Source organism: Buteo buteo, chromosome 2 (genome assembly GCF_964188355.1).
Source record: "Buteo buteo chromosome 2, bButBut1.hap1.1, whole genome shotgun sequence".
Classification (NCBI taxonomy): domain Eukaryota; kingdom Metazoa; phylum Chordata; class Aves; order Accipitriformes; family Accipitridae; genus Buteo; species Buteo buteo.
In genome coordinates this window covers 70,636,121-70,662,860 of record NC_134172.1, presented here as the reverse complement: position 1 = coordinate 70,662,860, position 26,740 = coordinate 70,636,121, and the positions used below count along the sequence as shown (strand labels likewise).

The window sequence follows — 26,740 nt, the reverse complement described above, 5'->3', positions numbered from 1 at the left end:
CAGCGTGCTCCTGGCTTTCCCAGAGCCCACCCTTGCTCTGGGCTGGCAAAGCACCGAGCTGCTCCCTGGCTCTCACTCTGCCTTGTTCTTGCCTACCCAGGTCCTGTTTGCAGGCTGTGGCAGGGGCTGGAGCAGTCTCTGGGCACCGTGTGCCCATGCCAGCCCCCCGTGGATGGGGTCCCAGAGCTGCTGTGTCTAAACCCTGCTACTGAACCCAAAGCGAGCGTGCCCACCTGTTAGAAATGAATTGCCCTCCTCGTTTGCCAAGTGCTGCCTCCTTATCCCAAGGAGTTTGTGCAGTAGGGCAGGCTGGGGCGGTGCGGGCTGAGCTGGGCATGGGGGGCTGTGTGCATCCCACATGGGGCTGAGAGGGCTACTTGACCCAGGGGGTGCTGGCCTCCCGTTCCCACTGTGTTTATCTTTTCCAAGGTAGCCGAATGTCTGACTCTAACTTGTTTGCAGAGCTTGACTTCTGGGCGCAGGCAGGCTGGAATTGATTAGTGTGGTGGTTTTTTTTTTTTCCCCCTCTCCCTTCCTGCCCTGTTGCTCTTATCGATGATCAAGCAGTCAGATCCCTCAGTAAACACACAACTCTCTTTAAGCTCCTCATACGCAGCAGCAGCTGCTGAAGTTTTTTAAAGGTGTTTCTGTGGGGGACTGGGATGGAGGGAGGGGGTTTTTGCAGTTCTCTGATGTGCCCCCATGTGTGCTTGTCCCTCTCCAGGGCTGTGAGGAGGGGCGATATGGAAGAACTTCAGCTTGGAAGTCCCCAAGCAATTGCAGGGCCACCACGCAGATGAGGGCTGGTGCCTTTGAGCAGGAGAAGGCAGCGGTGGCTGCCTCCTGCCCGTGGTGGGACAGGCAGGACACCGTGTGCCCCGTGCTGCTGGGAGGCTGTGGGCAGCCAGGCTCAGTGCCCAGTGCCGCATCCCCACAGCCTGCTCACGGGCAACGGGTATCGCTGAACTTGCATTGGGTTTTTCCCCAGCTTGTATAAACCCAACGAACCCTGGTGGGGTGGGAGTCTGAGGGCCACAAGCTCCCAATCCCTCGTGGTTGGTGATGTCCTCATCCCCCTGTGGTGGATCTTGAACCCTGGTTACAGCTTAGGGCTGCAGACGCTTTTATCCCTTGCTGAGCTTGCTCACTTAATAGCCTTGTTTCTCCTTATCTAGGATTAATATGTAACTTAATGGTAGTGTTAGGCACAGTTCTGTGAGTGTGGTGCTTGTGGTAAAGGGTGGTGCAAATCTCGTTTCTGGTGCCAGGGCACTTTATTCCCCCTTCCCATGATAAGGTTTAGGGTTTTCTTATGCCTGATGCCAAGGTGGCAGTGCTGTTAGTAAATGTTTGCCATAGCCGGGCAGGAGGGACGAGTCAGCAGAGGGAGGGAGAGGAGGGTGATCCTGGGGGGAGGCCATGGGGCATGGCGCTTCCCTGCCCTGCTGTCCCCAGAGAGGGGTTTGGTGTGTCCTGAGCCCTGGGGTCTGGTCCTGAAGTGCATGGCAGAGGTCTGCGGTATGGGGTGGTAGAGAGAAGGGTTTTTACATTTTCCCCTATTCAAGGCATCCCAAACAGACTCTCATGCTGTTGCTTTTCTGCTGACACACAGGAAGGCATCAGGCAGGCTGTGGTTTGATGTGTAGTCTCTTAGTTAAGTGCTAAATCAGTTCATAGATAGAGGGGTGAATTATTTCCAATGAAGTCATTCCTTACTCTGATAATGGAATTGGTTAATTTATTTACAGCAGCTGTATTACTAGTTTGCTTCTCAGGCGGAAGAAAACCATATAAAAAATGTTAGGTATTCCAAGGCTACATAGCTCGCAACAAAGCTAATAAATGTCTTGGGACATCGGAGTTCTTACAAAATCCCATAGGTAATGGTCTGTGTGTTGGAACTTCAAAGTTGCATCCTCTCTCTGATAGCTTTTTTTGTTCTATAAAAACACAGCAGCTGTACTGACTGTTTGCAGTGCAGTCTTTAATTATTGTAGACAAGAACAACTCTGTAATCTTACTGTGGAGGCCAAGCTGCTGTGGATCTTAATGGCACTGTATGGTGAAAGTACCCTTGGCAGGGAGCTCGAAGCTGCTGCCTTTTAAAATCTCAGACAACAATAATCCCACGTGATTGAAGAATTTCAGCTTGGAGAATTTTTTAGGAGTTGAAAGGGCTGATGGGCTCTCCAGCAGGTGAGCCAGGCTGATGTGCACCGTGGAGGTGGGGCTGTGGCAATGCTCCTTCTCTGGCTGCTGAAACGGCTGGTTTCCCAGGACCTGGCAATGTATGGAGAAGAAACCACAAAAGGGACAGTCTTGGGGTATTGCTACAGAGGGATCTCTCCTTAGATGCAGTCTCTGTGGTGCAAATTGTGCTTGCTGCAAAGCAGCCTTTATACTTTCAGGGCTGAAGCGTTTATGGGATACTTTATTTTCACTAGCAGGTCCCGACTGCAGTATTGCACTGTGTGCTCCTGCTGGGTCTGGGCTCTTTAGCCCCAGCGAGGATCTGAAATGCCCGACGTCAGGTCAGATGAGAGCCTGCGGCTTCTGGTGGTGGATGTTGCCCTGCTGATCAGAGTAGTCATCTGTGATGTGGTGCTTGGGGACTACCAGGGTAAATGCCTTGGTACGGGCTGAGGGTTGCACTCTGCAACCTGCCTTCCCCCAATGTGGGGTGTCCCCACTGGTGTGTCCCCGCTGCTCAGGGGGGAGACACGAAGCAGCCAGTGGCTTGGCATAGGCAAGCCCACCACGGGGACGAGAATCTCTGCCTTGGGTTTCGCCATTCTGATGGCAAGAAGTGGGTCCCCTGGGATGTGTGCATCACGAGCGAACTAGGCAGGGAGCAGGACTTTCCCATGGTAATTTTTTTTTTTGGAGACAAAGAAGATGTAAATAGGAGCTGGACCATGCTTTAGCCATAAATGGCAGTGGAAGATGTGCCGTGGGTCTTGCTGAATTGAGCGAAGAACGAATGCTGTCCTCGATGCTGTAACCACAAATCCTGTGCCTGCATTTAAGCATGACAACTGGGAGGGCGTATTGTTTCATACATGTTAACTGGGATGGTCCAGACTGGTATAAGGGCCAAACCACTGACCAGAAGCAACATCTCAGACCCCCCTTTGGAACTGCTCAGTTGCAGCAAGCATGAGGCTGTACATGTGATAAGCCTTTTTGTTCAGCCATGCTGAACTCGTAAAACATGCTTGAAAAATCAGGTCTTTGTTTTTGGGGGGGAATAACCTAAACAACAGTCCTGTTCTCTTTTCCTTCATCAAAGTCAGGGTGTTAAAGCTTCAGACAGTGCAGTTTGTACTGTGTGAACTGAGTCAGTAAATCCATGACTCTAAGTTGGTTTTTATCTTGACAATTTTATACTCTCCAATGGGTATAGTTAATATCCTAATTTGGAAGACTAACAAATCAGTGATTTCAAAATCTGTTTAAATGGTATGTGATGTTGGATTTGAATTTAAAATTTCTATATACCTGTCTTCTATTCTCTGCTGTGGTCTGGCTGTATTCTAGATTGCTTCAACTGGTGAAGGACAGCCCCGATGAAAACTCCCTATTGAATGTATTTCCTGGGCAGTAGCAGCCCACACGTCCCTTTTTTCCTGCATATCCTAAGGCTGCTTGTTTGATGAGTAGGATGCTCAGGTTGGGGGGGGGGGGGGGGGTGCCTGCAGCAGAGGATTTCCTTTCTGTCCTGCAGCCCTGCTGATTCCCATGACCCTGGAGATGAGGGGTTGTCCTGAGCAGCCCACGTCCTTCCCTGCCCTCCTGCTTCAGGGGCAGCACTGGGGAGTGTCTGCCTGTTCTTCCTCTCCCTTGCTTGCCCAAGCATTTACTTAGTTCTTATTTATTTATTTTTATTTTATTTTTTTCTAAACCAAAGCTTTCCCTCTGTTTCCTTAACCTGATCCTACATGAACATTGGGCTGAGGCATCAGGATTCCTGCCGCTTCGAGATGGTGTCTGGGACGCAGGAATTTCCACCACTTTGTCTGCTAATGAACCTAAGGAACAAACGCTGAACTGTAAATGTTTGCTGTCGGTAGCCAGCAGCAGCCTGCCAGTGCTGCCAGCCAGAGAGGTTAGCAACCATTTCACTGTGACTGCTGAAGAGCCTTTTATTGCGCATTTAACTGTGCGGTGCCCACAAGTGCCCAGTGAGTGCTGTGCTTTTATGCTCTGTGTGCGGAGAAGTCTGCTGGCAGCCGATGCTCTTTTTCTCCTTGGAAGGGTTTGTGCTGACCCTGGTGAAGGGAGGCGAGATCGGGAGGGCAGGCTGGCTGTAGATGGGCAGAGCTGCCCATTGCCGGGAAGGAGGAGGGATGGAAGATAAACAGGAGATGCAGACATGTGCAATTGCATCTCCTGAGCTGCAATTAAAGTAGGAGAGTCCGAATCTTGCTAGGAAGGGTAATATTTAACTTGGGCAAATGCTTGTTATGCTCTGTGTTCCAGCCTGCACATGTCGCTACGCCCTTCCTCACAAAGAGGAATCGCAGCGGACCTCGGAATTGAGCTGCTCTTGGGATTTGCAAAGCCCTGGGTGATCTTACAGCCGTCCTTGGCGTTACTGCCCTGGTGCGCAGGTAAACTGTGTCCTCTGGTTTCCCCATCCACAGCATCGTCTGTGTGGAGCCGGGTACCACAGGCGCTGGGCTGCTCGCTGCCCTGGTGTATGTGACTGCGCCTGGATGTCCTGGGGCTCGATCCCACCGCCAGCCCTGGCTGCTGCTGGGGTGCAGGGCTCCTTCTGTGGGTGCTTTGGTGCTGCAAATGCTCCCTGAGTTCCCTTGGCCTTCTGAGTTTTCCCATGTGTGCAGAGCATATCGTGCTTCTCTTGCTGGGTGTCCTAAAATCGGCGCAGTGTTCTTCACAGTGAGTTGCACAAACACCTTAGCTCAGCCAGCTGTGGGATTGCAACTGAAAGTTGCCATCTTAAATGTGTACGTTAAAAATTTAGGGACTATTAGAATAATCTGAATTTTCTTCCCCCTTGCTGAAGCCTCCCCAGGGTCATTTTTCTCCAAGACAGTTCAGATGCAAATTCCCCATATTCAGGTTTTGGTCGAGCATCACTGCAGTCTCCCATCTTCCCTGCTTGCTCCAAGCACGTGCAGGCTGCAAAGTTGGCAGTTTTGGGGAGGGGTGGCTTGTAATTACCAGCTCAGTGCTGCTGCTGCGCTGTTAATTCTCAGACTGTTTAACATATCAGATTATTCCTTCCTGTGCTATTTATAGGCAAAGGGCTAAGTAATAGTGGTGGCATTAATACTAAATTCCCTAAAAGTAATAGGAACCTCTTACTTAATTGTTCTGGCATTCTCTACGTCTGGGGAATAAGGTGCCACTGGAAGGCTAATAGAGACAGAGGTCTCATGGTCTGTTAGTGATGGGATGCTGCTATGTTTCCTAGTTAGGTTGTTTACAAGTTCAGACTATCGTAACTCTCTATCTGTTCCTTGGAGGCTTAGTTTGATTAAACCCCTTTGTATTGCTAATGCTAATGGAGCTGAATTGATGCTGGGATCTGCTGGGAGAGCTTAACAAAAGGCTTAACATAGACATGACCCTGCTGGTTTCGCTGTCTCTGGGCCCCACGGGAGGTGTTAGCAGTGGGCAGGATCTCCCAGCCCTGGCAGGGTGCTGGGGTTGACCTGAGCACCCATCCTTGCTGCCTGCAGGACCTTCACTGGAATCTCTGTTGCATCTCACATGTGCAGGCATCTGCTGGGTGCTTCGTACCTGCTCCAAATGTTGGGCGAAGCGGTTTGTTCAGCGGCAGTTTCCCTGGTTGTGTGTTGCTTTATGACTGTGTTGGTTGAGATGTGTGCTCCTGGGGCAAGGCAGGGGCTGGATGGGGTCCAGCGGCTCCAGAGCCTCGGGTGCCGGCAGGAGAAGGCTGCACGTTGCAGTGAGACCACGATAAACTCGCAGGCAAACCCCTCTGTTCTTCTGTAGTGCTGATGGACTAATGAATTGGGAAAAATGCTGAATGTGACAGAAAGCCCTAAATCTAAAAGCAGAGGAAGACCTGCTCCTTCCTCAGGAAAGCCTGGCCACCATGCTGGGTGCTGATACTGCTGTGGTCGTGCAGGGCGGCCGTGAACCGCCTTGGCCCCTCTTCCTGACCCCAGCCCTGGCGGCTGTCTCTCCCAGCATGGGGCTTGGAGTACCGTGCCGTCCCTCATGTCAGGGGATGCTGGAGGAAGGTCCTTTCCGCAGGCGGCGGAAGCGTGTTGGAGTCAGGAGGAAGATGTGTCAGATCTGTCCCCTTCCTTTGTCGGTTAGCTGGTGTGGATCACGCTCAGACCTCTTCTGAATCAACTCCCGAGCAGCAAATTACCCTGCTGCCTCTTCTAGTACATATCATCATGGTGATATTAATTTTCCGTGAGAGAGTCAGCTGTTTCTTGATTAGAAGTGCTCCGAAAATACCAACAGAGAAATGATTACAGGAAGCCTTCAGTGCTCATTTATATAATTGGACTTTACCTCCCTGGTTGAAGTTGTTGCATCCATTCCTGGCTTGGACGAGCACTTGCCCTTTCTGTTGCTTGTGAGCAGGGAGGTTGGGGTGCAGCATCCCCAGGGGTGCGCTGGCCCTGGGGTGCAGCCGTGTGCCACTGCTCCAGCTGGTGGCAAGCTATAGGTCTGATACCCTGGTTTCCACGTGTTTAAATCCCAGTGGGGTTGACTTGTCTTTAAACAAACTAACAAGAATAATCTTAAGGCAGTCATTTGGGCAAATGGATTCTTAAATTTTTGCTTGCTCTGTGTGGGTAGTGGGGGTTTGCTGGAAATTTGTAGGAAAACGGGCATCTCCCCATCCCTCCCCACCCCCTGCCCCTGACAGCAGCTCAAATCCCTCTCCTGTTCTTGTCCTGCTGCTCAGTGGCTGTTATCACTCCGTGTATGTGGTCTGAAGTGCTTCATGCTCAAATGGAATAAAGGCAGAAGGCTAATGTAATTTCTGAGATCATTCTATGTGATTAGATTAGCAATATCTTGCAACATGGAGAATTGCTTTATGGCTGAACCCCGGTTCAGGCCGAGCGCACTGCGAGTGTGTGTGGGCACGTTCCCCCCCGGCAGAGGGCAGCGGCAGCGATGCTCAGCATCTCCTTCTTCTGCTGGTGGTGGTCCTGGCACTACGGCTCTGGGAAACGCTCTCTCTCGGGTACAGGGGCCCTTGGCTCTCTAGGGTCAGCCAGGCGAAGCTCAATACATTTAACATGTGGCCAATTTGCTCATCAAAAGCGAAGTAAACTGAGGAGTGAGGCTTGAGTTTGGTACAGCGATTCCCAAATGTTGGTCCAGACCCAGGACCCATGGAGCTAATTTAAGCACCGTGTGGGTATGGGGAGTGAAATGTTTTCAATAATGTGTTTTAAATCCGATTTTCTAACTGGAATGAATTGCATGTTCTGGATAAGCACGGGGTTTGTGAAGCTTATCTCACGGTGGTGGGTCATTTGGGAGCAGGAGAAGGGGTTCTCATCCCTGGGCTGGGGTCGGTATGGTTGCAGGGGGGTTTTTGCTTCTGGGCGCGTGGCACGTCGATGGCCCAGTCCATCTGTGGCCAGGTATCTCCTTAATCCTCCGAGTAAAGGGGTTAATATGCGAAAAGGCAACTGCTGCCTTAAACAAAGCTGGTGTTGTTTGCGCTGGCGCTCCCCTGGGATGGTGGCTGCAGTGACAGTCTGTTCAGGATTCCCGCTCCAGCTCCAGCTCGGTGCGAGTCCGACCCGGCGAGCGGCGTCATGTGGCTGTGGCGAGGCCCTGCTCCCTCTGCCCGCTGCGGGAGCCGGGAACAAACGGCGCTTTCACGGCGCCCGACAAACCTCCCGCGAATTAAGCAGGGGTTGGATGCCGGTTTGTCTCTCCGGCTCTTTCATGCTTCGCCAAACCTGGTTCTGCTTTATGCGGTGCGTAGAAGGCATAATGAAGCAGAAAGCGAAATTACTCGTTCGGCGTCAGTGAGTTACGCCTCGCCCCTGACTCAAACTCGATGGAAGGTGCAAGCTTGCTGCCCCCGCTTCCCTTATCAACAGCCTGGTCCTGATAAACATCTCGACTCGAGTGGCTTCAGCTACCCTTTGCTCTGTGCAAAGAGGAGAGGAGCTGCGCCCTGGCTCTTGATTAGCCTTTTGGGTTTTTGGAAAGGGAGCTGGGCAATCTCTAACCCTCGCTATTTGCTGATGGCTGAGGTGAGGCTGTGCCACTCTCCCTTACAAGTCCACGCTCTGCTGTGCCTGCTTGGCTTTGGAGGACGCTGTTCACGTTGCTGGATGCGTTGGTTTGTGCTGCCTCCTGGTAGAGCCTTGCGGTGCTTCTGCCTGCAGCTTGGGGTGGATGCTGTCACTGGGGCAAGATGTTAGAAACGTGTCCTTAGGAGCTGTATGCCCCAAGCATCAACCCTTAGCATGTTGCCTTTGCAGTTGAGACAGAGCTGGGATGTGGGCTGGTGAGCTGAGGGAGAAGTTGCCCAACTTTCCCATCTTGCTGTGGTTATCAGGGAGAGCTGTCCTCTGCCAGGCCAATGCACAGATCGGTCTAGAGCTGCCCTCTGCATCCTGCCCTAGATCGTAAGGCCATGCCAGCCTGATTGCATTGCGCGCTTATTCACCCTTAACCCCTGAATAGCCCCCACTAATCCTGAATAGCCCCTTTCCGCTAACATTTTTTTTCCCCAGGGACTCCCATTTCTGTAAGTCCTGGTTGGCAGCTGCCTGGCGAAGCTGGAACTGTGATGGGGAGGGATGCTGGGGCTGGACCACTGGTGCTGGGAGGTGGTGTGGTTTCATGCTGAGCTCTGAGTAGGAGATGCGTGCGAGCATATGAAGGTTTTGGGCTGAGTGTGAGGCTTTGCATGGGGAATTTCAGCTACATTTGTTTTTGGCCTGTGGTGCCACATCAAAATGCCAGCTTTTCCTTGAGGCTTATCCCCCTGGGGATCTGCTAGAGCGAATTCCCTGTCTTTCTGAGCAGGAGCAGCCCTTGCTGCCTCTCGTTGTCATTGCAACAGGAGTATCTTGCCAAGAAACTGCACCAGAGCACACGTTTATTTTGTAGCTGTCACTAACCGACCGGGCGGTTGCTCTGGGTGGCAGAGCTGGCCCTGAAGAGGTGGGCGAGCAAAGAGGGTTTGGGTGCAGCTTTGGCTGAGGCAGCTCCCGCTTGTTGCTGGCGTAACCGCTGGCTTAACGTGCCGTTGCTGGCTGCACCACAAAGGGTACGTGTATGGGAAAGGAGGGGCTGGAAACGGGCATTTAAAATTGCATTTCAAGCCATTTGGTTGCCGAGCACTTAATGCAGCTGACCCCCATCTTGCTGAAAATCTGATGATTTCCCATGGCTTGGAGACAGGCTGGGCGCAGGCAGCCCCAGGCATGGCACTGGGAGCTCTGGGCATGGTGCGGGGCTCCATTGCACTTTCAAATATTTACTTAGTTGGGTGAAAACGAAATATGGTAGGGATTGGGAAATGCATCTGGGCAGCCTTTCTGGAGGCTGACTTGATCTGTGAGTGTGAAAGGGGAAAGGGGGGCAGGGAGACCGGTGGTTGGGGAGGGCAGGGGGGGAACACCCTTGCTTTCCAATAGCAGTGCCGTCTCCGGGGTGCCCTATCTAATCTGTGCTCCTGGTCACTGCAGCGATGACTGTACCTTCCTGGCACTGGCAGCTGCTAGTTTTGAGCTATTACAGCTTGCGATACGCTGCTGTAGAAAACAAACTGTTATGGACGTTTCCTGGTGACATTTCATCAGTTACTGCCCCCCTCTATGCAGGGTCTCTGTTGTTTCCTTGGCCTGGTGCCCTCTTCATCCTTCCTGGAGTGTCTTTTGACCTGTTTTTTTTAATTACTAGTGCAGAATTGGCCTTCTAGATCTCCCCTCCTCCATATTTTCAAATAAAGATTTTTTTTTTCCCCCCTTCATTCTTAAGCTTAAAACTTCACTGCAGTGGGGCTGTCTGTGACTGGCACTGCGATGCAGAGGGGTGCTGTGGCACGCGTGGTGGCCGTCCTGCCGTCCCCACGGGTGGCCGTCCTGCGGGCACGGCTGGTGACGCAGGGCTGTGCCTGCTGCTTTTTTGCTTTGGGGCTCGTCCCTGCCAGTCCCAGGTGTCAGCTTAAACCAAAACTTAAGCAGGCTCAGCCTGAGCAGTGCCAGGGCATGGGGTCAGTGGGAAAGGGGGGGGGAAAGAAACGTGGCTGGGGGGAGCTGGCCCTGAGGACCCAGGGGGCTTGTGCTGCAAAATGCTGCCTGCTCTGGGATGTACGGATTGCCAGTGGGCTCAGAGACTGGCAGTGGGATTTTTTTTTTGTGGTGCCCACTGAGGTACCTCTGCCAAGCAGGTGTCAACCTTTGGTGGTGCAGTCTAGGAACAAATGCCCTTCTCCAGGTATGCAGCTTAGTTTCCTGTTACAGTGATATTTCCTAATTAAACCTCCCTACTTAAGCAGCAAAAGGTACTGTTGTTTAAGCTGCAATGCTGCATTACAGTCTGCATTGTCAGGTGTAGCTGGGTGCGCTCCCCCCTTATTAACAAGCCAGATTTCCAAACGTGCCTTACGCCTCCGCTTCCCGACTCTGTGCCCTTCCCAGCTCCTGTCGGGCAACTGAGGCACGTGTGACCCAGGGATCCTCCTGGCAGGAGGGAGCTGAAATCAAGCAGAAGGCTGGGAATGGTTCCAAAAGACTCCTATTTCTCTTTCCTACAAAAGCTGGTGCTCATGTAAATATTCCTTTTTTTTCTCCCTTGCAGTGAACACCTACCTCTTCATGATGCAAGCCCAAGGCATCATGATTCGTGAAAACATGCGAACAATAGGAGCTCAGGTGTACGAGCAGGTGGTCCGCAGTGCCTATGCCAAGAGGAACAGCAGTGTGAACGACTCAGGTATTTCTTGAATAATTGTCATTTTGATCAAAGGTTCCATTTCCATTGGAAATTGAGTTGACCTGAACCACTCTCGCTTGAAGGAATTAATTTATGCTGGTAAATGCAGGGTGGGAACATTGATTAATTGGCTTCTTTCTACTTTTTATATATATAAATAATATTATATATAACGTACAATACATCTTTATATATAGAATTACTGTGTATATATGTACACTATATATATAAAAATTATATTTTTTTATATATAAAAAACTCAAATGCTTCAAACTTGTATAAGGGGTGAAAATTTTGAAAGGTCTCAAATGATGGGATGTTGAGCCAAAAACCTTTTTGCTTTCCAGGAATTCAACTTCTTAGCTTCAACCAGTGTGAGAGTAAATGCTTTCAAATTCAGTGTAAGGATCAGGTTTCATTTTTAAAAAAACGACTTCTCAGGCACATGTGCGTGCAGAGCCCTGGCTCTGTGCACGTGGAGGAGCCTGTGCTTATAAGCTTCACTCTTCCCATGCAAGGATGAACTGAGATGACTTGGCTGGAGATCTGCCACAAATAATATATTGAACTTTGGGCAGAACGCAGGCAGCAGAGTCACAGGCTCCCACTCCCAGGCTGTTCATCATCCGTAATATAAAGCTGATAACAGGGTTGCAAGTTTTGGTGTAAATATGGTACAGCGAAGCATAAATGCACGTGGCTGTGTGTGAGCCAGGATGAGGCGTTGCCTTTGGGCTGGTGTGACACCGAGCATGTACCTTCCCTCTTGACATGTCACTGGTGCCTCACGCTGGTGCGATTGGCCTCCGGCTGCAGCGGTGCTGGGGAGCTTTGCTCGGCTCCTCTGTGAGGGCTGATTGTTTTACAAGGCAAGATTATTTCCTTGTTAATAAAAAATACAAGCTGTGTCCTTGCCTCCCAGCCCGCTGAGGAGTGGGTGATGCGACCACCAGTTCGGCTATACTCTGACCGGGAATGGGCATGGGAGGGGAATTAGCAACTTCCACAAGAGATTGATGCCCCAGGTCACCTCCTCTCCCCACCAAAGCTGGCCAGGGCTGCCAGCCCAGGCTATTTTTAAGACTGGAAGCATCGAGTAAAGCAGACGCAGGGTGAGGAAGTAGCTGATCCCCCGAGAGGAATGGATCCGCTGCTGCTTGCGGCGATGCAAGCCTCTGTCCCGCTGCGATCCTTGCTCCCGGGGCTCTGAGCCCTCTGAAAATCTGCTGTGTGCTCCTGCAGCAGACAAGGGAAACGGTTATCGCTTTAGCGTCGGCAATACCGGTAGTGCTGCTACCAAAATAAGTGGCTTTGCTCGGGCCTCAGGTCCGTCCCAGCTCCGCAGGCGTGGGTTGATACCCCCCCTGCCCCAAGACCTCTGGCCGCAAGGGCGGTTTTAACATATGCAAGTGCTGTGCACCGTCCTTGGGCGACCTTCCCTGGCAGGCAGGTCAAAGCAGATGCGTGACGGATGGCAGTGACATCTGGAAGGCGTGTGGCGCTGTGGCCGCAAGGATTATATTAACACTGGGATCAGTATCTTCCCTCCTCGACTCTGTTTTTGGGCACCTTGGTGGGATCGGGGTGGGTGGCACTGCCTGGTTAGTGCATCCTCCCAACGCTGCTGCATCAGTGTGATGGCCAGGACAGCAAACCCACCTCACGCAGCTGCAGGGAGGGACCCAGCAAAGGCCTTGACTGTCCCAGTTGTGACTTGGAGCTGCTGGGAGCAGCTCCCGGGCTCTCCTGTCCCTGTCCTACCCCGCAGGCAGCAATGGGTGTCCCGTCCTGCATCCCCTCCCCTCTTCCCAGGAGAGGCAGGCAGAGCAGGGGCAGGGATGCTGCTGCTGGGGGGTGAGCTGGCACAGGTCACAAACCAATTTGGGGTAGTAGAAGACCCTCTGGCCCCTTTCTGGTTGCCCCTGCTCCAGCTGCATGGGAGCACTGGGGAGTAGGAGGCTGCTGATGCTTTCTGAGCTGCAGCCTCTCCCACACGTCACATGCCCCAGCAAGGGGCTGGGAGGGGAGCAGTTCTTTGTGCAGTGCTGTCTTGTGTGTGTCCTCCTGGGATCTGGGGCTTTAATTTCTGGGTAAATTCCTTTAAAAAATGCAATCTCCCACCCTGAACAGCAACGTGACCAAGCACAGGGTGGTCTGCTGCAAGCACAGTGTGTTTGTCCCCATCCATCTGCGTTTATTCTTTGCCCTTAGCTTTTTTTGTGTTGTATTAAAATGGGGAAGTAATTTATAACTTTTTCAGCATTTGCTAATAGATGCGATAACAGGTTTCCTGTTTGGTGAGCCAAGAAGGGTCCATTCTGTGCTTCTGCAAGCAAAACAGGCAGCCCTTCATGCAAAGGATGCAAAGGGGAGTTGAGCTTCACCGTGCATTGTCAGCTGGACTAAGTATTAAGTGTGCACTCTGGTGATAGGAGTTTAATGGGAATCTGGTTATCAAAATTTAGAGCAGTATTGAACATCCAAAATAATATCTATCATACTTGAAAAGTCCTTAGGTTCTGTTTACAGGTCCGTCTTGAGTCTGAGATAGTTTGGGTACCACTTATTTGGGCAGGTAAACAGTATTAATGATGTGATGGTAGGTACTAGCACAATAAAGCAAGCTGAAATATCAGGCCACCAATGACTTGTCCCAATTGATTTAAATGAAGGAGTTTGACCTTGTAGGTAAAGGCAACGCTCCCTGCTTTGCTCTGAAAGATTAAATTGTCACTAGATTATTTTTTCTTGATATATCATTAATGTGGTTATTAGATGCAGCCTTTCTGCTATGCAGAATATACTGTGCCTATGCAATTACTTAAATGTCCCTATCCTTAAATATGACTTAAATTCTTAACTCTTAATCTTAGCAGATTCATTCACTTTGCTACGCTGTAATTCTGGGTTTATTAAATTGCTCTTAGGATAAAATGTGTGAAACCTTTTTTGCAATCAATATGTTCTTGCAACTAAATGTATACTTAATTTGAAAGGTTATAGCTGCTGGTTAAAAAAAAAAAATCTGAATTTCAAACTGGGTTCAGTAAAATAACTTAAATCTGGCTACTTACTGTAAATCGACTTTGCTGATGGATCACCTGCGACCCTTGTGTCCAAGGCTTTGCAGAGCTGCTTGGGCAGTTTTTGGGGGTGGCAGGTGGGACACTAGACCTTCTTTTGTCCCTGGGTGCCTGAACACCAGCTGGTTTGTACTGTGCTCATAAGAAATCAGGGCTGCTCTTGCTTTGAATCAGCATGGTGAATGTCAGCCCCATGGCGTGCTTCTGCAGCTAACTGCTGCAGGAATGCCCATGCATGATAAGGTAATTGGAAAGGATGAGACCTCCTTCTTGTCCTGGTAGTCCCGGGAGCTGCCTGCGATGGGACTGGGTGGCTCAGCCCTAAATGCCCGCTTTCCAGGACCTCTAGGGTGTAAGGTTGGTGCTGGTGCTCTGGGACCAAAAGGCCAACCCTCTGCTAAACATTTGATGCTCGGAGAAAGTGGAGAGGCAGCACCTTTCTGTAGCAGCTGATGCCTTACTACAGGCAGGGAACTTTTTCTAGCGCCTAAAATAAAGGTCATGCTTGGCTGAAGATGCTTGGTGACTTTACTGTAGAAAGCAGAAGTGCATGGTTATGTAGATGTTTTAAGGAGGTTTTTACAGGTGTAGCAGGCTGGAGGGGTTTTACCCAGGAGGTAAAAGGGTGCAGGGGAATGGGGGCGGCTGGAGAAATGAGCTGTGGCGGGCACTGCTGCGACTGTTGGGGCATGGGGGCTCCTCTGCTTTTGCATGATGCAAACCAGAGGAAAGGCTGCATGTAATGTGATAGTTTTTATTGATCCTTTGAGGAGGACAAGAAGCAGGACTTCCCTGTGCAGGCCTGCTGCACTGGCAATCCTTGCTGGCACTGGGACCCGCCTGGGGACTTCCCTCTCTGAGCCCATTAGGAAAGGACCCGCTGGCGGAGCATGGCCCCTCTTGCTGGGCTGTGGTCCTTCAAGAACAAAGTGCTAAGTAGCTTTTCCTTCCAAGCGCCATGTGCTCCTTTGCTTTGAGCTGTTTGTGATACCTAAAGGTGACACTCAAAATTCTACCTTTGGCCAGAAAACGTGAAGGTTTCTTTGGCGTGGCGTTGTTGAAGGCAGCCAGGGCTTCTGCAGCCACCTGCCCCAGGATGGGGATGAGCACCCAGCTGGGCTGCAAGTCTATGGCTCATGCTGCATGGGGACACCCCCGTCCTGTTTGGGACATCCTCAGCCATGGGTGGCTTTGGAATCTGGTCTCAGTGGCACTGGGAGGTGGCTGGAAACAACAAAGACCTGCAGCTCAAGTGTAAACTTTTCTCTCCTTTTTTTTTTTTTCTTCCCCATTCCCCAGATTATCCTCTTGATCTAAACCACAATGACACCTTTCTGCAAGCCACAACGTTTCTTCCTGAAGACTTTACCTACTTCCCCAACCACACCTGTCCTGAGAGGCTCCCTTCTATGAGTGAGTAGCATCCCGATGGCCCCGTGCCCCTCTCCTCCTCCCCGTGGCTTTGGAGGGCACATCGTGGCCTTCCCTGGCTCACCGGCATTGCACCTTTCCCTGCCAGGCACCTGGGGATGAATGGGAGTGCTGTTCATCGCCTCCTGGGAAATCATTGTTTACCCACTCACACGAATTAATCCCTTCTATGTTGGAGGCATGTCTCCCTGCCGAAGCAGGAGCCCATCGCTTGGCAAACACAAACAAAAGCGGGATTGTGTGCTGGGAGCCGGTGAAAAGGCTCGGCCAGCTCTTTTCCAGGGGAAGGAAGTGGTGGGTCCCAGCCCTGAGCTGTGCCGGGTACAGCTGGGCAGGGGCTGGTGTGGGAGACGGGCTGGACCCCCCCAAGGGAGCTGCAGCTGGGAGAAGTGCTTCCACCAAAGACACACTGCTGTGGAAAATTGGGCTTGGGGGATAAATATTTCCTAAAAGGGGGAAACAGCTCTCTGCTGAGGTGTGGGGTTTTGTCTGCTGGAAACCTGTATGGAGGAATAGAGGGGTGCCCCAGATCGTGGGGGTCTCTGATGGAGAGCCACATCCAACGGTGGCCACAAAGGCTGAACTGAGCCCAGCTGCTGAGGAGATGGAGGTGTTACAAGTCATGCCAGCAGCGTTTCTTAATCAGTTTTGTTGGTGTTTGGGGAAAAGAAAGGACTGCCTGTGTGCAGCACTGGGGACAGCAGGGAGGGATGCAGCAGAGCACTGCCCCGAGCTGCCCCAGGACCACAGCGGTTCCTGACCCGCTCTTCTGCTTCTCCCCACTGCCTCCGCAGAGGGCCCCATTGATGTAAATATGAGCGAGATTACAATGGAGGATATCCACCAGTTCTTCGCAAAAGACCCTTCCATCAAGCTGGGAGGCCACTGGAAGCCGAGCGACTGCCTGCCTCGCTGGAAGGTAACCGGGGAGCTGGGCAGCCCTGTGTCCTTTGCCGAGTGTGGGGGGACGGAGAGTCCCAGGCGGACGGTGGGAAGACATTAACGGGAATGTTTCTGATGTGCTGCAGCTCCAGAGTAATGAATATAAGGTTCTCCGAAGTGTGGGGCTGCAGTGTCTGGGGAAGAAATGCTGAACTCGAGGGCTGCTTTAGTGATGTGTGAGTCAGCTCTGAGTTTCTGCAGGGACTGCTAAGGAGTCAGGCAGTGAGCTTGCCTGCCTGCTTCCCCACTGCTGAGCCTCCCACTCCCCCCACAGCCCTGTCTGGGGTAGGATGGGACCCAGAGAGGCAAGGTGGCACTGCTGGGGACTCCTGTCCCCGGAGGGAGGTGGCTTAGAGCAGTGTGGTAGCAGTTGCCTGGCCCCACTCCTGCTGTCCCCAGTGCCAGGCAGAGGCAGTGGAGGGGGGCTGTGGGTCTCCCTCCTGCTCGAGGTTACGTTGAATTTCCCCAAAGCAACAATTCCCCCAAAAGTAAATAGGAAATCCACATTGTGGGTGTCGGAAGGGTTTCAGCCGTACGTGGGAGAGCTGAGACACCATGTTTGGTGCTCTTCTTCCTCCTATAACGCCATACCAGCCAGTCCTGCTCCCCAGCCTGGGGGTTGGTGGTAGCAGGAGCCGCTGGTGCAGTGCGGTAAGAGCCATGTCCTCTCCTTGTCAGGTGGCGATCCTGATCCCATTCCGCAATCGATACGAGCATCTTCCTGTCCTCTTCAGACACCTTATTCCCATGCTGCAGCGGCAACGTTTACAGTTCGCCTTTTATGTTGTGGAACAAGTGAGTGAGCCCTGGGGCGGTTGGGGTGGCAGCCGCTGGGGCATGGATGTGCTGCGCTAAAAGTGTGTGTCTGCCAAAGCTGCAAGTGTAGCTCTGCGCTGTGTCCCAAGGAGTTTACCTGCCAGATGACACCATTTAACCTTTGGCAGGTTTAGGGTTCACATTGCAATGTGTAGGTTCCCCTATTCTGCCTAAAAGTGGCACAGCTAAGAGATGTGCTCCAAAGTGACTGGTTTTAACTAAAAAATAAAGTGGACATTCAAGGCTTTTTTTTTTCTTTAAAAATCCTGTATTGGAGGAGATATTTTAAAAAAAGGCAACTTTGAACCAGGTATTGCAGTTTAAATAATGCTGTGTTATTTTGTTTATCTCTAGTAGTTCTGGGGCGTGCACCCCAGGCACAGGAATGGCCTGAGCAGAGTTATGCGTTTCTTGTCTGGGCGCTATCTGGAAGACTTTCATGAATGTAGAACATAACTGTCATTTGATATGTATGTGAACCTGTCACTTAAGCTATCTGACTTCATCCACCCAGTAAATGTACCTCCATATTTAGCTCTATCTTAAAAAGACTGATGAAAATTTTGGTTTTTAAGTGTCTGAGTAAGACTTTAGCATCCTTATTTTTGCTCCTGCACTGTAAATTGAATATTTAAGTCTTGTCTGATCTTGCTAGTCTGTCTGTTCCAATACATAATTTCCTTTCATGGCACTGATGTGGGAGCTGGTTGCCCTCCACAGTTTTCTAGACAAGACTGAGAATGCACACGTGGAGCACAAGCTGCATGGGGCTCCCCTTGAGAAGGAACTTTCTCCCTCCTAGGCTGGAAACCAACCCTTTAACCGTGCCATGCTCTTCAATGTTGGCTTTCGGGAAGCAATGAAGGACTTGGACTGGGACTGTCTCATCTTTCATGATGTGGACCACATACCAGAAAATGACCGTAACTATTATGGGTGCGGACAGATGCCGAGGCACTTTGCAGCCAAGCTGGATAAGTACATGTATCTGTAAGCACTGTTCTTCCTCCCCACTACCATAATAGCTAAGGAGGCAGTGTTAGATTTTATTTTTTTTTTAAGTGCGGAAGATGAATCTTGGTTTGCTTCTCAGGCTTTGTGCAAAGTGAACATGAGAGGGAAATAGAAGAAAGCATCCTCACAGCTCAGGCTTTCCCCATTGCAGGTGGGAGAGCTGCAGCGCTGGTGGGCTCTGCCTTAACCCCTTTTCTCCACTTAGGCTCCCTTACAATGAGTTCTTTGGTGGGGTGAGTGGCCTGACTGTCGAGCAGTTTCAGAAGATCAACGGTTTCCCTAATGCCTTCTGGGGCTGGGGCGGCGAAGACGATGATCTCTGGAACAGGTATGGGCTCAGCTCAGCCAGCATCCCTGAACTCTGCTTCTGATGGTGGTTCTGCCAGCCAAGTTTTGCATGTGCTGCTGGGGGGGAAGTGTTGTCACCTCTGCAGCCGGCGCTGGGCTTGCTGTGCCCATTTCGCCAGGGCTGGGGAAGAGCCAGCCTGGCTGCGGTGGCTCGGTGGAAATGGGGGCCGCTGCAGCCTTTGCAGGCAGTAGGTTGAAAGCAAACAGAGAAGTGCTAGTTGGGAGATTATTGGCTCTGTGTGCAATATCGCATGCTGCTGAGCTCAAACTGATCTCGGCTGAGCTGAAGCCTTGAGGTGCCAAATGCTGTGTGACGTGCCCAGAGCCCAGGCTGGAGTGGGTAGGTTTGCATAGCTTATCTGCTGGGTGGAAAGGCAAAGCTGCTGTTGGAGCCCCAAGCGTGCTAACTGGGCAGCCCTGGCAAGTGCTGACAGCACAGCAAATGCAGTAATTGAAATTTTTTTTTGTTTATTTTATTTCTTCCCTTTCTAATGCAGAGTGCAGTACGCAGGCTACTCAGTGACTCGACCAGAAGGAGACACAGGGAAATACAAATCAATTCCCCACCATCATCGGGGAGAAGTGCAGTTCCTAGGAAGGCAAGTAATTTTTTTTTTAAGAATTCCAAAGCTCTTTACAAGTCTGTACCATGTACAAGGCTCCATGCAGCTTTCTGAGGGCAGTAACAGCCTTAACTCATGAAGGAAACTAACTGTCGGGAGATGGAGGCAAAGCACTGCCTGAATTCCTCCATCCCTATGTTTTATACCCCGCATCCCTATGACAAGGGGTCCTTGCTTTGTGGTTGTAGCTGCTTGGATGCCACCCAAAAGAGAGGGTTGTCAGTGCAGCAGGCTGGGGGCCTGTACTGTGTCTCCAGGGGGTTGTTCCCAAAGGGGTGGCTAATGCCAGATGTCAGAGAAGCTTCTGTGTTTCTAGAAGAGCCTGATCTAAGCGTTGAAGGAGGCATTGCTCAGCCTGCAAAAGACAGCAGGGACTCTCCTGCTGTGTGGCTGCTGAAGCATCAGGTATCCCTGGGAGCACTAACAAAGTCCAGTAGCAACACCCTGGGTTTGCACTATGAAGGCAGTAGCTGTTGCAAAAGCAATGTCCCCCTGCAGTGTTGTTCTTTGGTAGTGGACAGTGTTGAGTGGTTTGAGTTGGAGAATGACACTCGTACTGGTTTCATCCTGTGATGGTATGTGCAAACAAGGAGATGGCAACAGCTCCAGCACACTTCCACCACCACAGCACTGAGATGGAGCAGCTCACCCCTCTCCATTCTTCTGTTCTTGCCTCTTGGTCCCAAACTAGGGTGAGTGTACAGAGTCCCTGAATTCAGGGTTTGCTCTCTTGTGAGACATTGGAAATCCATCAGGAGCAGTAACTGTGCCCTGTACCTAAGGAGCACAAGTACTGCATGAACATTTTGTCTTTTTTTTCTCAAAAAGCTAAATTCTCCCTGGAGCTTTCCAGGAGGGCTCTGACCCCTTTGTCCAGGAGCCAGGGTCGTGTCGGAGAGTACGAAGGTTGGTTGAATGCTTTTGCCTGGGGACCTTGGTGGAGTTTGAGTCCTCTGAAAACTATGCAACAGAAAACTGAAGAAATACCTTTTTCACAAACAACTGCAGGAATTAACACTTATAAGTGATGAGCTACTGGACAGTGCAAGCTCTGTTCTGCAGAAGGGCTCCTGGCCACTGCTGGCAGAAAAGGCAGTAAGGAGGGTTTATGTTGCAGATACCGTTTGAGCTATCTGCTGGTCCTCTTTTTACAGAAGACTGATTTTTGGGGGAGTTTCCGTTTGAGGTTATGTCATCTTCAGCTCTAGCTTTCATTAACCTGCCAGACAGAATGCAGCCAGTAAGAGATGCTTCTTTTGTTCCATTCTTGAAAAAAAAAGTTGGTTTTGGCTTAAAAAGCCATATTTAGTTAAACCCTTGAAGTGTGGAAGGCTGGCAGTGCAGTGGGATTGAGCTCTTGTTCCTAATGCTTCCCTGGTCGTCTCCTGGCCCCAGCCAGGAGCCCTGGTTCAGTGTCAGCAGGAGCTGTGGGGCAGTACTGCGGGAGGGGGATCTGCGAAGATGGCCAAGGCAGTGGTTCACCCCAGTGAGGCTGGTACCCTGCTGCTGAGCGCTCCTGTCTCCACTGCTGTGTCTGGAGCCTGACTCCAGCCTAGGCGAGGCTTAGCAATAGATTTGTTCTGTGTCCTGCCTCTGCTTCCCTCTGCTCTGCACTTACCCACAGGCAAGTAATAACTGCTGCTATCCGAAAGCCCTGCTGCTTCTCCCACCCGAGCAGGGAGCAGGGCGACCCAACACTTCTCACTGTGGAGAAGGAAAGTGTTTGTCAAGACGCTAAGTGTCCTGCCCATGTTCTGATGCTGTGACCTCTTTGAAACCAGCTTTGGCCCTTTTCTCTTTGCTCTCACCCAGCATCTTCCTCCCAGCACGTCCCTTACCTGGTGCTTTTTCTGTCCCCAGGTCTCAGCCCAGCTCCCACTCGCCCTGGTGCTGCCAGGCCCCCAGCACTGTGGTGCAGAAAGTCAGTGTCCTGTCCTGCTGAGATGTTTCTGCTTATTTCTTTTTTTTTCCTTCCCACCCTTATATGTTAGATATTATCATGCTGCCCCTAAATTTGATTGAGGCTATTTTTGTGCACCAGCTGCTATTTCCTTCCCCAAAACATCATTTTTACAGTTCTACTTCCTTATCCCCCAGCCTTCGGACTAAAATAATTTAGTTCTGCTCTTTTTTGTGGTCTAGTTTCTTAAAAATGGAAAGGACCACATCACCCATCATCTGCTTTTCTCTGGGATGTTTTGGCTGGTGAGGGCTTGGCAGGAACCCCTGAGCTCAACCCCCTCCTGGGAATGGGTCTCGCAGGGTTCAGGCAGGAGTTACAGGGTTTTTTGACAGCTGAGTGCTTGCTGGTGGCACAGAGAGCATTTTGCTCTTCATCAGGTGATGGACTGTACTTTTCTAAAGTTTGGGATATTTACCAATATAGAATATAGAAAATGTGATGGTTATCTTTATTAAGGGTTCGGAAGTTCGTTGTTTTGTAGCTGCTGCTGGGACTCACCATTTTAATGTGTTTTAGTAGCATTGGGAGGACTTTGCAGAACTCTGTGGGATATGTGGAAGTGACTCTGGCCTCTGGTTCTCATTGCACAGGTATGCCTTGCTGAGGAAGTCGAAAGAAAGGCAAGCCCTGGACGGCCTCAATAACTTGAACTACTTTCCAAACGTCACGTATGACGCCTTGTATAAGAACATCACTGTTAACCTGACACCGGAGCTGGCTCTGGTGACCGAATATTAAGAGGAAAAAATAACTTTGCTCTGCCCTTCACCAAGAAAGCATCACGCTAGACTTTCTTTTCCAAGGGTTATCGAGGACAAGCAACACTTTGTCTAATGAAGGATCACAGTATTTTGGAGAATAAGGCTGAAAGTGCACGCACAAATTGCCCTAGCTGTACCAATCCAGCCCGATACTCGTGCAGTGAGCTCAGCAGTCTCTTTCTTTTTTCTGCCACTTGCTTTCTGGGTTTCAGGACAATGGTTCGACCTGCTGCTCTTGTCTCCACATTCCTCCTCCAGCAATCTCTGGCACTGGGACTCGCCTCGGATGCGCTTTCTCCTCTGGGAAGCAGCTCAAGCTGAGGGACTCTGGCTTCTCGGCGGCGAACGTCGGGAGCGATTCAGTCGGCAACTGCCCTGGTGGGAGATCAAATGACTTCTGATACCGTTCTTCTATGTCTGTGCAGTTTTTTAAATGACCTGCTTGAAGTATATACAACAGATTCGCTTCTTAAAGAAGTGTAAGTGTAAATATGCTGTGTAAATTGCCCCTTTTTATTTTTCTCCTATGGCTCAAATCCAAGCTAGACGTTTACATACAGTCACTCATTTTAGTCCTGAATTCTGTAAACACTTGTGTGTGCATCACTGTACTTGTGCAAGGTGTTCCCTTTTAAGCCAGTGAGACTGCTTGCATGACTTAAGCTGTGCATATGCAGAAATGTCTGTGGGACAGGGCCCTGAACTTTCCAATGTAGTGGTTGAGAAATACAGCTGTATCATCGCTCATTCCAGGAACCACAGGGGTGGCTTTTTCCAGGGAGAGTGAGGAAATGGGAATATTTATGAAAAAACTCCCCTTTCTGTCACTTTTGCAACATGATGTGCAAATGAATCCAAAAGCCATATGGAATAAAGTCCCTTTCCTGTTGCTCTCTATCCCACTGATGACAAGCGTGAGCTTGGCGGATTGCTCAAGAGCTCGCATCAGTCCTGCCCACGTGCTGCCCTTGGGATGGGGCAGCTGGCCGCACCAAGCCCGCCCTGGACCGGCAGCACCCTGCCGTCACTCCTATAATGGGATGGTACAGTTTGGGAGGTTGTTTTAGTTGTATTTATTGTGTAAATCTAGCAGCACACTGAAGTGTTGTCAGAGCCGGGTAGTGCACTTCGTTATCACCGTTGGCACTTGGCAGCACTTGCACAGGCACAGCTGGTGGGGCAGGTTGTCACAGGTTAGTGAGAGAAATGAAGGACGCATGAATCAAGCTCATGAAAACATGAGGACTGAGAACCAGAAAGCTTGGTCCAACACCCCATCCAAACTGGAGTGCCCCTTCCCCACAGCTGCTGTGGGCAGGCTGGGTGCTGGGCTCTCCTCCCCACCGACACTCAATCCAGTCCTTACGCGGCACCAACACAGTCACTTTTACTGGACCTCTCCGACTTAAAAGTAAATACATTGGGGGTTGCTTTTTAATTTGTATTTATACATAACAACAGTGGGTACTTAACCTCTGAAGTACTTTAACTTTCTTTTTATTGCGTTGTTTGCCTTCAGTTTCCTTAACTACTCATGGTTTACATTGTTTTCTTGGTTCCGTGGACATATGATCCCCATACACATCTGTTGTGGGTGTGACTGCCCAGGGCATTCCTAACCTGTATCCAGAAAATGTTAGTTTAGAAAACACGAGTTCTTGTGTAGATCTTATCGGCCGGTATGAGAGGACAGCGAGCCTGCCCTTGAAAAGCGCTGATAAGTTTGTAACTTAGGTTTAAAGTCATTGAACTTACATGTGCTTTAAACTCGCTTCCCAAGGGGATTCAACTGGGTTATTTATAGGCAGAGGTGAGGATTTGCTTTTTACGGCGCATATAGCAATAAAGACTTTTGCTTCTGAATCTCGATCTCTAATTCATGTGGACCCTTTTCAGATGCTGAACCTGTGTTGCCCTGCCCCTCTTTTCTTTCATCTTGAGACCTTGCTAGAAATCTGTCTTTGTTTAATGGTGCTTCAAACAAGGAATGTATTTCAACTAGTCCAAGTTCACTACCCCAGGAATCATGCATGTGTGTGTGAGTAGGTGTTAAACTACCTTAGTTGGGATCCTCAGCCTTCGATGTGTACCTGACACCCATCGCACCTTGTGTTGAACAAAAAGTCGTTACCTCTGTTCAGAAATGCACTCTATGGTTGGCACAAAAGGGTCCACACACCCCCCCCCAGCAGCACCCCTCTTCATAGTTCCTTTGTTCTAATCACGTTGAAATTTTTTTCCCTTTTTAAAATGTGGAATATCTGAAAATGTGCACTGTTAATCTTAGCAGCTATGTCAAATACTGTATAGTAAATGTAACTGTTAAAAACATACTGTCAAGCGCATGTGCTATTATGGTGTAAAAATTCTCATATTAAGGAGAACCTGTACATATTCTGGCAGCTGAAATTCAACAAGGCCACTTGCTCGCCCCTTCCATGTCAACACCGTTGGTCTGCCCCACTGGAGGGCAGGTCCTGTTTGATGCTGATTTTTTTTTTTTTAAATGCAAAACTATTTATTGACAGTTAATTATCTGTAAAGCTCTGCTTCTCTAAGGGAGGTACTGTCTGAGCAACAGCCACGTGCTTTGGGTTGCTCACCATCAGAAGTGGCTTTAAACTTTAAAGTAGATTTCCATCATCATGGCTTTTGAGCTTACTGTTATGTTTTTAAGAGGTGCCAGGGGGACATTTTTGCACTGAAGACTAGTGTTTTAAAACACACACACACTTCTCAGCAAAGCAATCCTTTGTGTCATTACATTTATTTACCCATGTGTTTGTACATTTTTGTATTTGTTAATTTATGAATGATTTTTTCAGTAAAAAATACATATTCAAGAACAAAGACTGCAGTGGTTGCTTTTTTTATATGAGGTTGGCATGTGCTTTTTTTTTTTAATAGGAGGTGAGATCTGTAAGCCCAGAGCGGTAAGTGCTTATGAGAGTTAATGAGTGGCAAAGGGTGAGCCCTGGATGCTGAAGGCTGATCAGAAATTTCTCATTAGGGCTGGCCAGAAGTAAATTGAGTGTAGGATAGGGATGCTCCCCAAGCTTTTACTACTGTGTATATGCTAAAGCCTTTTTTCCAAGCATCTGCTTCAGTGTAGTACTGATGGAGGGGCTGGCTGCTTTCGGGCAGGTGGGTTTAGGAAGATACTTGGCTGAAGCTGGTGCAGGGCTCGGAAATGATGGTGATGAGGGTTAGTAATTTGATTTTTTTGATCAACAAACCCAGGCAGACAGACAAGCTTCCTTGCAGCAGCTTTAAAATATCTTTCATGCAGCATACAGGCATGCTAGAATAAATAGCTGGCAGCCCTGGGTTGTTCCAGGCCTTGCCTTTATTTAGCTCTCCATCTTCTGGGAAGCTTCCTCCCACCCACGGTGTTCGGCTGGAGCCTGCAGGGTGGCAGGCTCCTTCCAGCTGCTGCCACCCACCCGGGGACGACGGCCTCGCATCCCCCTGGGCTTTGCAGGAGCAAGGGTGGGAGCCTCTCGCTTCTGGCTGTGCTCCAGTGGGAGTCCCTGACCTCAGTTTTGGGGGGGAACCCTACAGCTGTGTTCCTCCATGGGTCGCCCAGCTGTAAGGGTTTCATTGCCTGCATCACGCCTGCAGTGGCTGGGCAGGGGCTGGAGGAGATGGATGCGCACGTAGAAATTTGGGGTTGCCCTTAACACAGGAAAAATGAGAAGGGCAGGGAAGCCTCCAGCCCGTGTCCCGGGTGTGTGCGTGGGTCCCCCTCACCGGAGCCAGCTGCAAAAAAGAAGAGCTGGGAGCAAACCCCCTTTTGCGTGGGCTGTGCCGGCAGGGTGCCAAGAGGAGCCCTGTCAGGGACTGGCGTGGCAGTGCAGCGCCAGCACGGCCACTGCTGCAAACCAGTAGCTGCAGAGGGAGGCTTTCCTCTAGAGCAGCCCACGCCTGCGGGGGAGAGCATTCCCTGCTCAGGCTGGAAAATAGCTCAGCCTTCTGTGCTTGCAAAATCCTCGAGCTTTTCTGCAGAGTGCATAAAAAAACCCCCAACCATCAAAGCAGGGTGTTTTCTCCCACGTCTTTCCCCCTTTCCTTTCCGTGTGGCACAATAAATCTGCCCAGGATGGCCTGGGCTGGCAGCTGGAGCACATGCAGCTGTGGGGTATCCCTGAGACCCTGCCCAGGGGGATGCTCTGCTCAGGAGCTGGTGGAAAGGCTGGACAGGAGCTTGGGGCTGTTCATTCATGTCCCGTTGACATGTATTTTTTTGGCACTGCCCAGCCCCAGTGGGCTGGGAGGTGTGAGCATGGGCACCGACACGGGCTGGGGAGAGGCAGGGGCACTGGTCCCTCGGCTGCAATGACCACGAGGTGGAAGCGCAAGGCTAATGATGCTTTGCATCTAGTCCTTTCCCTTTGGAGCACCTGCTCTGCCTATTCTGAACATCTGATAAATACCACAAAAAATGTAATGACTTTTTTCCCCAAATATTCATGCAGCATAACCTTTTCCTGCCAGATATGGCTCTTTATAGGGAGTGGACCAGGGGTGGCTGTGCCCATGTAACTAAAGACAGAAGTATGAAAAAGATGTGGCCCCTCTTGTCAGGCAGGTGGAGATGAGTTACTCCAGCCGTACGTGAACGGGGCTGGTGAGTGCTGACAGCATCCGCCCTGGCAGGATGGGGCCAGGCTGTCTGCCCAGCAGCCCATGGCACAGCTCTACTGCTGGCATGTGGCATTGGCGTGTCCCCCGGTATTAGCAGGGCTGCTGCATGCGGTGATACGCTCGGTGAACCCTCAGCAGGGCTTCAGAGCCTCCTCCAGCACTAGGTAGCCGTTTTTAGGTTAAAAGTTT

The 26,740-nt window shown here is 50.5% G+C and overlaps 1 protein-coding gene across 1 annotated transcript in view; it reads left to right on the top strand.

Moving 5' to 3' along the window:
* B4GALT5 (beta-1,4-galactosyltransferase 5) overlaps positions 1 to 24,891 on the top strand; it is a 39,742-nt gene extending 14,851 nt beyond the window's left edge. Inside the window, exons 2-9 of the mRNA XM_075019049.1 lie at positions 10,792 to 10,926; positions 15,309 to 15,422; positions 16,235 to 16,359; positions 17,061 to 17,177; positions 18,001 to 18,188; positions 18,418 to 18,540; positions 19,058 to 19,159; positions 21,737 to 24,891. Of these exons, the coding sequence (XP_074875150.1) occupies positions 10,792 to 10,926; positions 15,309 to 15,422; positions 16,235 to 16,359; positions 17,061 to 17,177; positions 18,001 to 18,188; positions 18,418 to 18,540; positions 19,058 to 19,159; positions 21,737 to 21,884 (1,052 nt within the window). The 3' untranslated portion in view covers positions 21,885 to 24,891. The remainder of the gene's footprint in view (positions 1 to 10,791; positions 10,927 to 15,308; positions 15,423 to 16,234; positions 16,360 to 17,060; positions 17,178 to 18,000; positions 18,189 to 18,417; positions 18,541 to 19,057; positions 19,160 to 21,736) is intronic.
* The last annotated feature ends 1,849 nt before the right edge of the window (positions 24,892 to 26,740 follow it).